The sequence below is a fragment of the Synchiropus splendidus genome, chromosome 7 (genome assembly GCF_027744825.2).
Source record: "Synchiropus splendidus isolate RoL2022-P1 chromosome 7, RoL_Sspl_1.0, whole genome shotgun sequence".
Taxonomy (NCBI): Eukaryota; Metazoa; Chordata; class Actinopteri; order Syngnathiformes; family Callionymidae; genus Synchiropus; species Synchiropus splendidus.
Window position 1 is genome coordinate 16,771,851 of NC_071340.1, and position 14,722 is coordinate 16,786,572.

At 42.9% G+C, this 14,722-nt stretch overlaps 1 protein-coding gene across 2 annotated transcripts in view; it reads left to right on the forward strand.

Annotated features, from left to right (window-relative positions):
* The first annotated feature begins 5,455 nt into the window (after nucleotides 1–5,455).
* Nucleotides 5,456–14,722, forward strand: part of arid3c (AT rich interactive domain 3C (BRIGHT-like)) — a 37,647-nt gene continuing 28,380 nt past the window's right edge. The window contains exons 1-2 of one of the 2 annotated variants that reach the window (XM_053871629.1): nucleotides 5,456–5,608; nucleotides 5,767–6,384. In XM_053871629.1, the coding sequence (XP_053727604.1) occupies nucleotides 5,570–5,608; nucleotides 5,767–6,384 (657 nt within the window). In that variant the 5' untranslated portion in view covers nucleotides 5,456–5,569. Of the gene's footprint in view, nucleotides 6,385–14,722 lie in introns of both variants that reach the window. The other variant, XM_053871628.1, reaches the window with a different exon arrangement.

Genomic DNA, 14,722 nt, shown 5'->3' on the forward strand with positions numbered 1-14,722 from the left:
ACGCCACCAATGGAAAAGTGAAAGAGTTGTGAGTGAGTAATGGAACTGTCTCTCCACTCAGCCAGCACAGTCTCACATGGAAGAATTTCTATTGACCCATTTTCCTTGCTCTTAACACAAGGTTTACTTCATACATTTTTCCAGCGGCATGTGGTCAAGGCCTTGAAGACCATACACTGCTGACCTTCATTTGCCCTCCAAATTCTAACATGTAGCTCATCTGCAGTGCTTCCGTCATGTGCATGTGGTGCTCTCACTGTGTTACTCTTACCTGGCTGAATCTGAGTTGCACCACAATGTCACTTGAAACTTTAGAGCTCTGGTCGACTTCGCCCTGATGAAGGACTTTCCATGGGACTCATTGATGGACGTGGAAGACAGGCTTCACCTCTGTCACAAACAAACATTATTTGGGAAAAAATATATTTACGTTGCACTCAGGTTTAGCCTGCAAATAGTAACAATTTTAAATAGTCTAATTTGGCATTCTTTTAATACAAGGCACAAAATCTAAAAACTATCAAGCACGTATTGCCCATCTAGTTCCCAAATGCTTGTTTACTATATATATATATATATATATATATATATATATATATATATATATATTTTTTTTTTTTTTTTTTTTTTTTTTTTTAGTTTAGCGAAGTAGTTTTCTTTTATTAAAAACTAAGGCAAGGAGAAAGAGGCATTCCGACAAGGTCAATTTAACCTGGAGTACAACAGACATGACTATTGGCCATATTTGTAAAAATTAAAAAAGACTTTGGTATATTTTTTTATACATCTAGTTTAATGATTTTCTGAAGCTTTAAAAATTAAAAAAAGATTTCATTTACTGTCCTGACAACGCTTTGCAGTATAGCAGTGAGTGTGCACCCGAACGTTTCCGTTTTTAATTTAAAAATAATATTAAAATCATTCGATTAAAATGAGGTATGGTGTGGTCACTATCCTCCTTCTTTCACTAGATGGCACTATAACCTCAACGGCCGAGCGCGAGATGCCATTTTTCAACGCGAATCAAATCGAATATAGAGGTCATAACGGCTCTTCAACAGGTGGGAAGATCCTCCCAGATAGTTTTCCAGGCACAGATGTTATTTGCAGAATTAGTAATTTAGCAATTCACTAAAATGCTGCCAGAGTCTTACGGCTTCATGCGCGGTCCGAGATGCTGCTCAGTTCAACACTGGAGCAGAGCTTTTCACCACGCACTTCCAGAAATCAATGGATGATGCAACACTTCAATATTAAAGTAGCGATGAATATTCGTGAAAAAACGTCCATATATCTAGCTGATTTGATTGGCATGTTATCTTAAAATGCATCAGAATCAGAATCAAATGTATTGCCATGGTCAGTGGGGATCCCACCAACTAGGAAAGTGCTTTGCAATAAAGTGCTGTCAATAAAAAAAAAACAAAAAAACAAAAATATAAAAAATAAATAAAAAATAAAATAAAATAACCCACAAACAACAAAGACTGATCACAAATTCAACAGTCAAAAAGGCGACCCAGATGGGACACAAACCCACAATCCCCAGCATCAACTCAAAAGTGTCTAAAAACATCGAGAACATCCACGTCAGATTCAAATCTATCTCACTCAGACAGTGACAGCGCTGGCACCCAGACACTGTTCATCATGGAATTTTGCTGAACATTTTTCACGCTTGGGTGCTCTCACTGAAAACCACACAATTTCATTCATATATTTTAGATAATCTTCAGAGCATCTTCAGTCACCAGGTAACGTCTCTCGTGCTAACAGTGGCGTTCCCCATGGTCCTAGTTTAGGCCCATCTCATTTTCCATCTCCATGGCATCTCTTTCATTCAGATGTTTTCATGAAGTTTCAGCTGTGACATGGGACCTGATTTGACTCCTTAAAAATAGGGAATTGTCAGGAGTCAGAGTCAATAAAATGACCTGAGCAAAGGTCACCCAAATAGCAAGACCATTGATCGATGGGTCTTCTCTGGGGTTCTGCTGTCCTTTAACCAAGCAGCAGGAGATCAGCTGTGATTGGATCCAGCTGCCTCACCGCCTTTTCAGATCCACAGCAGTTACAGGTGGGTGGCGCTATGGAGGTGAATATGAGGGTGAAAGCACACACTAAGACGGAGGCGCTGGGCTAACCCTGAACCTAAAGTCTAAAGTTGTGTTCACTTTTTACATATTACAATGAAAACAAAGCCGTGAAAAGATAACTCGCATTTTGTTAACTTGTATGAATGATCTGAAATAGTAGTCATATTTTTATCCTGACATTTTCCAGATACACACCTGAGGCCCCGCCCACTTCTGGCTCTGTAACAGCGGCACAGCAAACACAGTTCTGCGATGCCGCTGCTGGACACTACTTTTGAATGGCTGTAGCTCACAAAGACAAAGTGGGGTCCTCAGCCCCATATTTGACCCCAGTGTCTGGTTTTTGATTGTTTTTTTTTTTTATTGAAGACACTAATCCTATCGTACACAATTTTTCATTGCGTAACAGATCCACATCCAGTATGGACCTATTGGCCAGATCTGAATTGGAAGTGGTGCCAGATCTGGCCTCCAGCAATAAAATCATGTTTGTATAATATAAAGCCCAGATCCGCTACCGATCCCACACGGATTCCTATGGGGATCAGATCGGATAATAATCCCTGCACGAGCGCACGGATCTGGGCCGGATCTGGACCGGATCCAGGAAGTGTATCCGTATACTTTTGCTATCAGGGGTTGGTCAAGTATCCCACTCACTTTAACTGAGTCTGAGGGAATCTAAACCTTACTAAGGTGAACAAATCAGAATGGTTGAAACAAGCAAAATGATGACAAAAATTTAGCTCCATTACTTGACTTGTTCTTTGACTTGGTAGCAACTTGCTGTGAGGCTGCACCACTTAGCACTATGTTCTCACAAAAATGCAAAACCAAATTTCAAAAATAAACTGCAATAGAAAATGACAAAACAGTCAGATTAGATTTATTTAAAAAATGTGGATAACCATCAGCATAATTTGAGGATAAATATGAATCAGTCCAGGGGCAGTTATTCCTGTATTCCATAATACTATTTAAAGAAAGTACTGCAGCTGCGTCGCTGTAATGCAGCCGAGGCTCAGGGCTGGACACACACAGCAACCTCAGGCCAGAGTGAGGCCCCGGCTTTGTTAAAGTCGGAACAGTCTGCTATCATACAGAAGTTAGAACCCAATTATTGGTAAGCTGAAGCAGCGGGCCGAGTGGAGGCTTGTTAGGTGGTCAGCTGCTGGAATACCAGCCCTCGGGGAGCACACACATGCCAGCTTCTGTCCTCGCCTGCTCAACATCTGAGCGCGGAATCGAACCGGCGTGAGAGGCTGAGATGAAGTGAACAGGAGCGTCCCTGCTCTGACAGAGGCCCAGAGATAATTGCACTGACACAGATATTATGCTTGGGGTGGTATTTTGAAACACCAGTGAAGTGGTATTGCCAGGGCGATCACTCATCCATCCACAATCCACTCGCTCATTGAACCATCAATCTGCTGCAGGTTCATCTGTTCTGTCCGACCATCAATCCGCTGCCTGCTCATCGATCGACTGTGCATCCTTGAATTCCCTTCCTGTTGTCTGGAGTCCAGTTCCAGGTCTTTCCTGAGGTCTGGGTTTTATTATGGTTGGCTCCTAATGCATCTGTACAGAGTCTCAACTTTTGTATTTTGAATCACTGAGAGTGCAACGATCCATTGACTGGGGCCAATTTACTCAAGACTCGGGACGTACCACAACCGGCGCCCAGAACTAGGGCTACGTACTGGAAGACATCTTGACATACGATCCCGATAACGTATCCTGATACAGGAGTGGTGGTTTGATCCATTGTGATACTGTTTCAACAATATATTGTAATTGGAGCCATCATGTCAGGGGAAAAAAACACTATACAATGAGCATGAAAACATGTTTTCAGTTTCAGTTAAATTTCGCAGTCCAACAGAGGAATAAATACTGAGAAAAATACCTCCAGCGTACAAAAAGAAAATGTTAGGATTAAACATGTCACTAATGTCGCTGCATATCCAAGTATCTATGTATTAAATATTGATATAACTGACTTAAATATCAGCACAGTATCAAACAATAAACTACTTTAGCAAAGATATTGTTACAAAAAATAGTGCAAACAAGTATCGCAATATTTGAGTGTATCAATATTTTCTCAAACCTCTATCCAGAGCCATTTGTGATTCATACACGCCCAAAATATCATGTCATGGAAGGGTCACAATCAAATCTTTCAACACCACAAACCTCATTCAGCATCTGAGGAAGCTCCACTGGGAAGATAGCAGTCTAGCTAAAAGAGCCAGCTAGCGGGCTGCTGCTAGCTGTTATTAGCACGGGAAGCTAGTGCCTGCTTAGCTTGGCCGACGATGAATGAAAAGATAGAAACACTTTTGTACACGGGGAAAAGCCGACACTTCTTTTGAATGTTTTACTCTGAGGAGCTTTTCTCCTGTGAGCTGCTTCTTCGCAGAGATGGTTATCTGATCCATATTGTATTTTGGGTGTAACAATGATGAGTCAAACAAGGTGTTTTGGTTTTGTCCGTTTAATTATTGCATTTTTTTCATGCGGCATTTTTATTTATGTCATTAAAACTTTATGTTTTCATAAAGCTGAGTGACAAGTGAAATGTATCAGACCGGTATCAGATCACGAACAAGGCTGCGGTATCAGGTGGTATCAAGCCATCCCTAAATTTTTGGTACATATTTCACAGATGATCACAGAAACACTGGATTTTTAAAAAGAAAAAAAAAAATGCTGAGTTGTTTTTAGCAAAGCAAGCAGTGAAGGTGTTTACTGCCAGAAAAATAAATGATAATTCATTGTAGATTCTCACTGAAGGCATCAAAATTTGAATCATATTTTTTTTTTGCTACATAATTCTATATGCATCATATATATGATGTCAGTATGTATCTACAATGTAGAGAGTAGTTGTAAACAAGCAAAAAAAAAACATTTTGTTTTGCTCTTTTGTTGCTGTATATCAGAAACAGCTGGTCTGACTTTCAAAAAACTGGTGATGAAAATTGCTATCATTATTTGTTATTATAACTTCAAAATCAAACCTTTTAAACGTGTTTAGTGCAATAAAATGTTCTTTTTCTTTGTAGTCTCTGAGGCTCACTTATGATCTAATGACTTATAACCCATGTCGTGACACTATATTATTGCAAACTAACAGCAATATCGTTTATTTTCCAGGTTTGTGTTGCTTTAACTTGGTATAAGGTAAGGTAAGGTATAAATCATCGTCGTAATTGGATTTTGAGCGGCGCGGGTCCGTGGCAGGGGAGGGCAGGAGAGGAGGGGGGAGGTGGGGGCGCAGGGTTGACGTGGAGCTCCCGCTGGAGCTGGAGGGCTGATCTCTGCCTCCAGAGGTCATTCTCGCCGCGGCTGACACTTGTTGCCACCAGCAGCTCGGGGCTTCGCCGCTGACACACGCCAGTTGTCGATGCCGATCGTGGACCCGGCTGAACTGAAGAACTCCTCTCACCTGGACTCAGACACGGAGCAGCATGGTTGACAACGCGAGTTTGGCAACGAACTCGGCTTTGGTGAGTTTCTGCTTTTGGAGAAGTTTGGTTTTGGAACGGTTTCTTTTTCGATGATAGTTGCTGTCAAACTTTTTCCGGTTTTCCCACGGTCAAACTCTAAACTGTTTTTAACGCCGCCTTCATGCGTTTTTGTGAATGTATTTTCTATGTTCTGGCAGCAAAGCTTCTCGTCCAGCAGCCTCCAGGCTCCCTCCGCCTCCTCACACACCTCCTACCCCGGCAGCGGTTCGGTCCAACACAGCGGCGGCATGAAGCTGGAGGCGGTCATGGAGAACCTCCAGCGGCAGCAGGCGGCCCGCCTCGCGCTGGAGGAGAAGCTTCGGCAGGCGGAGAAGGGGAAGCACCTCCGCTCGATGGTCGAGTCCCAGATGAACCAGCAAGCCCTGGCTTTCCGACACTACCAGGCGGCAGTGCGAGGCGCATTCGCGGCCGGAGTCGGAGGCTCCCCTCCCGGGATGTCGCTGCCGTACATGGAGGTCCGGAGAGCGGACGATGACATGAACTCCTCCGGTAAAGACGAGGACGACGCGGAAGTGCCGGGCGTCCTGGAGGATGATGATGATGAAGAAGAAGAAGAAGAAGATGACGTCGGCTTGAGCCTCTGCCAGCAACGGCAACCCTCGCTCCAGGAAGCGTCCCCTAAGAGCGCCCCGGTGAACCACTTATCCCGAGTCCCCGGGCCCCTGCTCCTGGCTCCGGGCCGCTGCCCCGAGTCGCCTCCTCTGCAGCCGCACGCCCAGCACCACGAGTGGACCTATGAGGAGCAGTTCAAGCAGGTAAGACGCTGAATTTCTTCAGCTCTTTAAGTTCAATTTGGGAACTTTTGGAATAAATCAATAAAGAAAACGCAAGTACTACTGATCAAATTGTTACCTGACAAAGACTCATTTCAATCGTGCATCCCCGACCTTGTAAAATCCCAGCTGATGTTTGGGTGAAGACTGAAATATGACACATCTGTTAAACCACTTTAAAACTCTGCCTGCTCATCTTGTTTTCCATGCTATATCCACACAGCTGAATGGCCTGTGTACAACCAAATAGATCACCTGTCAGCAAGAAACAGCTACAAAAAAGAAATTGATGATCAATGAAAATAGTGAATGAACACACAGAAAACAAACATTGGGGATAATACAATGAAAACCATGTCTCTGAAGTTAGATTTGTTGCCATTAATTGTTCCATTTGGTCCATTTTTTTTAACATGTTCCAGCTTTCATCCTTCTGAGAGAGGTCAGAAGACACTTTAATAAAGGACAAAAATATATGAGAAAACGTTGCATTTATGTCGGCACATTCTCCACAGCATTGCTGTGCTTTAACCCTCAAATGTTAAAAATGTTAACTCTGATATAACATACACTGTGTTAGTGCGGTTGTTTTTCTGCAAGCTGTTGTTTTTTGTAGTACATGAGCTACAAGTTTCCCATCAGTACACACATACTCTCTGTATATATATATATATATATATATATATATATATATATATATATATATATATATATATATATATATATATATATATATATATATATATATAGTATACGTGATTCAACAATAAACCGGAAATTATTTAAACTTTAAGTTGTATGAAATTGTAGTTAAGCTATGTAGTTCAACAGGTAGTTTAAGCCTCTCCAACACTGGTGAGGGCTGCCAAGATTTATGATTTTGGCTGCAGTTTTCTTGTCTTGTCTTGCCGCCCTGGAAGTCAATTGTTTGATTGGCGTTCTCTGCGTTTTCTCAGCAGGCTGATCTATAGTCTCCGAGTGATTGCGGATATGCCTTGTCATCTTTTATTTATACGACAGATCATTTACAGCCCTCCTCAAACGTGAGGTGTACATTAGCGCGTGCATTAGCGCTGCGCATAATCGCCATTGAACGATTGGAATTGCAATTAAAATAGTGCCTGAAACCAACCGCCTCGTTCTGAAAAGATTGATGTGTGGAGGGAAACTCCTCTTCACATCTATGATTCATGCGTTTAAAAGAGAACCTGGATGGTTAAATCGTCTCAGTCCTGGTCTCCACAAACAGGCAAATTGTTATCTGGCCATAATAAAGTCATCTTGTTTTTGTTTTTTTTTATTGTGGTGTCAGGCGAGCGGGATTCCTCAGGATGTGCAGTATTTGTGGTTGTCTTTTGTTTGGAGTCTTTAAGTGTTATGGTGACGGGACAATAAAAGGATGCTGATGACTGCTGGCCAGACAGAGTGGAGCCAGCCAAGAAACCATGCTGCAAGCTGCCGTAGAGAACCACATTTAAGGGTCATAAATATTTTGTGGTAAATAGGATCAAGATGTGATCTGAAGGTAGAAACTCCCTCTGAGTTGCTGAAGTTGATCTGATAGATCCAGACAACGAAAACTTGGATCTCAGAGGAAACATGTTGAGAATGCACCTCTGACAAATAGTAGCTCAGGGCTCAGTGGAGTGATGTCACCACTTAAAAATGTGATATAAGAACAGGCTGTCTCACTGTGAGTCATCGTAAATAACAACAGTCAATCCTCCATTTCAGCTCACCACTGTTTGTTGGACGAAATGGCTGCAGTAAAGAAGTAATAACAATATTATCCATAAAACTACAAAGGTGTTTGCTTTTTCCTTTACATATAGCTTGACAATGGCATCTAACATTGTGGGTGACACGAGAGGAACGGCATGTTACACACTGAGATGGCTTCCAAACATGGATTATTTTTGCGTCAGTAGCCTTCCAGGCAGCGTCATCACAACAAGGCGTGCAGCACTGGCAGCAGGTCAGGAAATTCTTGGGAACGACTTGCATTCCAGCCTGGCGCTTGTCCAGAAATGCTGGGATATCCCTTTCCTGGAGCATGTGTGAGAGTGAGTGGGTGTGTGGAGCCGGCCTGCTGCCAAACTGTTGCAGAAGGGAAACCAAACCATGTCCCCGCTCAGCTGTGCCTTCTGTCAGGCTTGGGAAAACACATGTATACAGCAGAACAAGAGCACCAAAGTTCACTTTTCAATCTCAGCTGTGGTCTCCATCAACTCATACAGTTGAGACATAGATATATTAAAGATAGATTAGAGCTATGACACTGCAGAGATGAAAATTATTTTTGGCAGATTTTAAAAAAGGTGATGGGACGAAAGTTGTGATTGGTTTGGTTCTGGAACAACACAAGGGGAAATAAAGACCTTTGAAAATGAGCTTGAAAAAAACTACTGTCAGTTTTATGCCTAAAAAAAAAGCTCCAGGCTGCAGTGATTTGAACCAAATATGCTTTATTTGCAAAGTTATTTCGAGTGCAACACACACACTGGATAACTAAATGTCCATGCTAACTAAAAACTGACAATAAAATAATTTTTTTATAGCATGTAATGGCCACTCGTTTTGTTACGGAGCTCCTCACAAGGGCGGAGCTTGAGGGACGTTTGGATGGGCGGAGTCTGAGAGGTAAAGGTGGGGAATGTTTGTGTGTTGTTCAGCGGCTCATTGATGCAGCCAATTAAAACAGTAACTGCTGACATGTTCCTCAGGGTTGGGATGTTGAGGGACGGAAATAGAGTGGAGAGAGGTGGATCTCGCGGTCAGCTATGTTTGTTTACGTCCGCCCCATATAGTGTTCGGGTGACGCCGCACCAGTGAGTTCCGCTCTGTAGTTGCGTCTATTCTACATTTCATTGATGGGAATTTGGACATTTATGAATGGATTCAGAATCGTTCATGTCCGAGTCACGACCCAATATTTATGAGCAAATGTGAGCATGTGGTGTCACACATGACTTCATCTCAATAAAGAGGGAATATGATGCCTACATTTGTTTTACACTTCGTCCGTCACATATTCGAGCAGCTGTGGCCGATTGTAAAATTCTCCGTCACTGGATTTGTTTTAATGGCATTCCTGAAGCCTCCGTGCTCCAACAGGGAATGGAGGGGGGAAGGGGTTCTGTCGGATGCAACCTTTTAAAAAACATATTCCTTCAATGCAGTCAAAACAGCTGATGTGGCTGATGAAATAGATTTGGTGAAAACATTTGCTCCATATGTATTTTAGATTCCACATGACCCACAATTGATGTATTTACTTGTGTGTTTCCTCAATGATTATGTACTTGCTCTGCCACTGGCGTTGTGTTTGCGTGTGTAAACCCATTTAAATTGAGTTGGGGTCATAGTTGAACCCCAGTAGCGACTTGTTCCATAGATGCGCTGGTGGCTCAGGATTTTTGTGTCAGACAAAAATGATTTGAGAAATCCGTACTTTCAATTGAAAACGCTGAGTTTCATGGGTAGCCTTTATTTTTAATCTTCACAAAATGACTCCAACGTATGTATTTAAATATGCATTCAAAAATTTTATTGTGGCCACAACATTGATCGGCTCAAGACGTGGATTTTTCACTGCCGACATCGTGGATTCTGTTGGAATACACACACACACACACACACACACACACACATACCTGATCACCTTCATCCTGTCAGCCAAGTGATTAAAGATCCGCTTCTCTTTCTCACTGCTCTGACAGTTTCGAGCCTGTGATCAGTTAAATGTGAGTGAACAATGTGCCATTCAGGTGCGGCGCGTTTTACACTCTTCCTCTCTTTTCCTTAAAGCCAGCTTGTTCAAACAGCCCCCTGCTCTCAATGTGGGTGTTACTTTTAATTGCATTGGCCTGGAATTTCTGCAGCTGCTTGCAAAAGCCCCTCTCTCCGTTTACGAGATCGGACTGTTGGGCAAACATTGCCTCACCGCTCTCTCTTTGACTCACTTTTTCCATCCTGCCATTGTTGGGTGGGGGGCTACTAAGTATCCTGGAAACAAGTTATCTTTTGATAAGGCCCGTGTGCATATCAGCTCAGACATCACTTTTCACATTGTCTTTGCCGCTTGTTGGAGAATGTGCGCGGATGTTTTTTTTAGGAGCGGTTTAGGTTTTATCTTGAGCCAGTTGGCTGGTGCTCGCCAGTGAACATGTTTGATAGTAAAGCAACTGATAACAAATTGCAGATGTTTTTGTCATAATTTTTAATGGTTTATTGACACGTTGAAGACAATCAAAAGAGTTATTACTGCAATTCAGCAATCTGAGTGATGTTAAAGATTTTGCTGTAAATTCTACAAAACTAGAGTTAAAAAGTTGCAAAAGGTGTTAAGGAAGCAACTGTATGCAAAGCTTTACGCAGTACAAGTCAGATAAAGTTGACCTATTGGACCTTGCAGTGTGGTCCTTTCTGTTCAAATGAGTTAGTTTTCATTTGACCCTTTTGGTGGACTGAAATCCTGTCAAAATGGCATGTCGGTGTCTTCACTGATATTTTATTAAGTTACATGTCTTAATCTTTAGTAGTGTTGTTGTTTACTTTTGTTTATTATAGACATAACAAAGATCAGTGCTTTCTCCTAAATTGTCTGTTTTTTTTTTTGTTTTTTTTTAAATACGTATAACGTCCACGGATGTCATGTCCATAATACAGTACAAGTGTACTTCTAGTGCATCACTCATTAGTAAGTACATACATAAAAAAAGTAACAATATAACAAAGAAACAAAGGTAGAAATGTATACAAACATATACCAGCAACAATCAAGCCCTTGTATTTAGTATACAGTTTGATAATATCATTATTTAAAGGCCCTGTATGTTTCCATCCAGTTGATTGTGGTATTTTTTCTGCGATGAATAACAATGCATGTAATAAAAACAGTTGTTTTAAGAAAACCAATCTCCGTATGTCACACCCAGTAGATACAATAATAGTCTTCTTTTCATAAGCCTGTCCTACTTTGTTCCAACAGTTCTCTAAAATGTCTGCGTGTTTGGGGGTGTGGTTGTAATCGTGGATCACATGAAGGTTTTCGTCATACGTCACCATCCATAACAACAGAGTTGTTGACTCCATGATATCTGGAGCAGAATGTTTTCCATTGTACTCTAAACACGTACTTAAGTAAACAACATCCATTACATGCAGGGCTGAAAGACCTGCTCCGCAGCAACTCCTACGTCCTTCATCATTTGTAGCATCGTAGATTGGCCTCATAAATCTCAACCTTCTTTGTCACCCTGAAGATTCTCATGCTGTCGTTCCTCTTGAGCGTAGATTCCACGATGCTGATTTATTCTGAATTTTCATCGACACTGATTGGTGTGTCACTGGTTGCTACGTGTAGGTAGCTGTGTAAAATTCACTGATTCTTCAATAAACATGCCCTCCAGACTCAGCTGGGTCCAGTGCTGCATCAGCATCTGTGATCCAACACATCAATTCAGGAGCATTTATAGAGAGCAGGAGATTTGCACATGCCGCCAGGTGGCCACTCCGCTGTGATGAAATTGTGTAATCTTTGATTGACCACGACTTCTACTGTCCAACCAGAGTCAGAGAATCTATAATGTTCAGTTACATCGATCACGAGTCCTGCTTGCAAAGTTCTCTGTTCCAAGACAGCCTGAACCCAGGTGTCCCAGCCAACCAGCCTCCTGACTTTACCCTCCAATTCCGACTGCATCCTGGCAACCTGAGGCCGGGGCTGCTGTGTGAGGAGGGAGCTGGTTAATGAATGTCTGGAGCACGCTGCTGCACTCTTGCCCGAGCTGGACCTGGAGATATCATTCAAGACCTGGGCTACACTATGACCTGCCCTTCCGTCGAGTCGCCTGGGTCCAACCATGACTGTCCTAGATTAATGTGTTTGTGCAGGTCTGTGTTCTCACACAATGCCTGCCATTACATTCCTATTGAAACCTGTGGTCGCATCTATCAGTGCACATCCATAACGCAGGTGAAATAGTGGCAGGCTTGCGCTGTGTCCGCGCTGTCCAGACTCTAATCTACAAGGCTCTGATCTGGCCACACGATCACTAAGACCTTCCGTCTCCTGCCTCACCCTCAGTCTATCGTCGTTGAGTTTGAGACTCTTGTTTTGAATGTAGCAATCCTGACAGTAAACAGGTTTGTTCACACGACTGTGCCCTCAATGAACCTGTCTACGGAGTCCCACTCTCGTGCAGGTGTATGCTTGCTTGGTAGTTGAAGTGTCTCCACCATCAGGCAGCCGCAGTGGGGCTCGTGCTAGACCAGGAAATTCAAGTGGCGGTTCACAGCCTCTGATTCAGGAGGTCAATAACCCCCCTCTTCACTTATGTTTATCTGCCTCCACCTACCCACTTACACAGCCCCCTCCCCTGTCTGCAGCCTAACAATAGCCCTGGTCATGTTTCCTATGTGGGGCAGCCACAGAGAGACAATATAGGCTTTCTGATAGAGGTGTCAGGTGACACTCCAGAGTTTCCTTCCTCTGGCACTCTCATAACATGAGAAATTATTGCGCAGTTTGCACACGCACAATATATTTTCTCATATTGTTCCATTGCAATTATCCTTAATGTTTTTAAACATTTTTAAAATGCCAGTTTTTTGAAGCATCTGTAAGAAAGGTAATGAAAGTATAATTATTTTAACTATACTTTCAGTTATTTTATTGACAGTAAAAAAAAACGAGCAGGCTGAGCAGAGTCCTCACGAATCTCTATGAAAATCCAGTGGTCCCCAACCCCACGGACTGGTACCGGTCCGTGGATCAGTTGGTACTGGGCCACTCAAGAAATAATCATTTCTGTCTTATGTATTATCTGAGTTTGAATGATCTTCTATTTTGAAAAAAAATATATTTTGAAAAATGGCCAGATTCTGTTGGTTAAGCTTCAGTCACTTGAGAGCCAAAATCTAAACCACAATGCTCAGTGAGGAGACAGGAGAAGAGCCCACGACTTCCAAGAAGAAGAAAGTCTTTAACAGACAATAGCAGGAGTCATACTTGAAATGTGGCTTCATCGTGGTTGGTAATTCACACCTGCGTGAAACATGAAGAGGCCTTATCTGACGGTTCCAAAGTACCAAATTCATACCCTTGGGCCACATTCAAATGGTCAAGTGTAGACCGGTCCGCGGTGATAAAAAGGTTGGGGACCACTGCCGTAATCGACTGATGCGTCTTCATGTGGCTAAAATGGTTTGTAGCGCAGCCCGTTTTTGTTGCCACCACTGCTCCAGAAACACCCGAACCACACTACTGACTGCCTTATTTTCCCACAAATGTCTGACTATCTGGCATCATGTGTCCTGCTCTTGGGTCCACCACCGTTCCGGGTATTGTTTCTCTCTTCTTCTCCTGTCTTCCAGTGCGCTGCGATTCTCAGAGGAAGTTGCCAAAAACACCTAGAAACAACTCATCTAATCAGGGTTCCCCTATCGCCCGTGGTGGAACCCCACCAATTACCCTCTGACCCAATCCAGAATGTTTTATTGCCAATCCAGTAGCCACCCAACTGAGAAACACAGAGGCAAAGGGGTTGCAGCCATCCTGACTCTGTTCACTCCTTCAGACGTCTGGCTAGGACTCGAGTTCCGCAGGCAGCCGAGTGTTGAGAGTTGTTGTTGCATAGTTGAAGAAACTGACTCAACTAAATGTGATCTCACTACTTTGGCCACAATATTCACAGAGAATTTTTTTGAAATGCCACACTTAGTCTTCATCATCTGAGGACAGGAAACTCTCTTTTTCTATTTTATTTCTTTGTGTGTCCAATTGATAACAGGTGACGGCCGATAATCGGCATCAACCAGAAATTGCACAGCTGAGTGCTGTGAATCGCGCTCTTTTTACATGCATTTTAATAGTCCACTGTTGGTTGGATAAAAGCAATAAACTCTAGTCAGGTAAATGTGGTTCATGTTGTCACTGTTACCCGTGTTTCCGTGGACACACTGTTTTCTCTGTGGACCCGATCGAGCCTTGCTACAGCCGCCATATCGCCACCCTTGAGCTGGCTGAGTTTACAGCCCTCACCTTCTTCTTCTTCCGGCGCAGGAATGCTCCCAGCTGTTCCGGATTGAAACAGTGCTTTTCTGTTTCAGCACAACTGGACTTGGGTTGACTGGTTTGGTTTCCATTACAAATTGCAATTTAATCTCCACCTGAGAGTGAGCGAGGGTGTGACGCCATTCGATTGAATGAACAACGCCCTCCTGAACAAGCGAGGAAGGACAATGACACGATGGGTTAATGGCACTTGGTTGACCGACACCCACCGAGGGTGGATGGGCCCCTAGGCCTCCTGAGAAA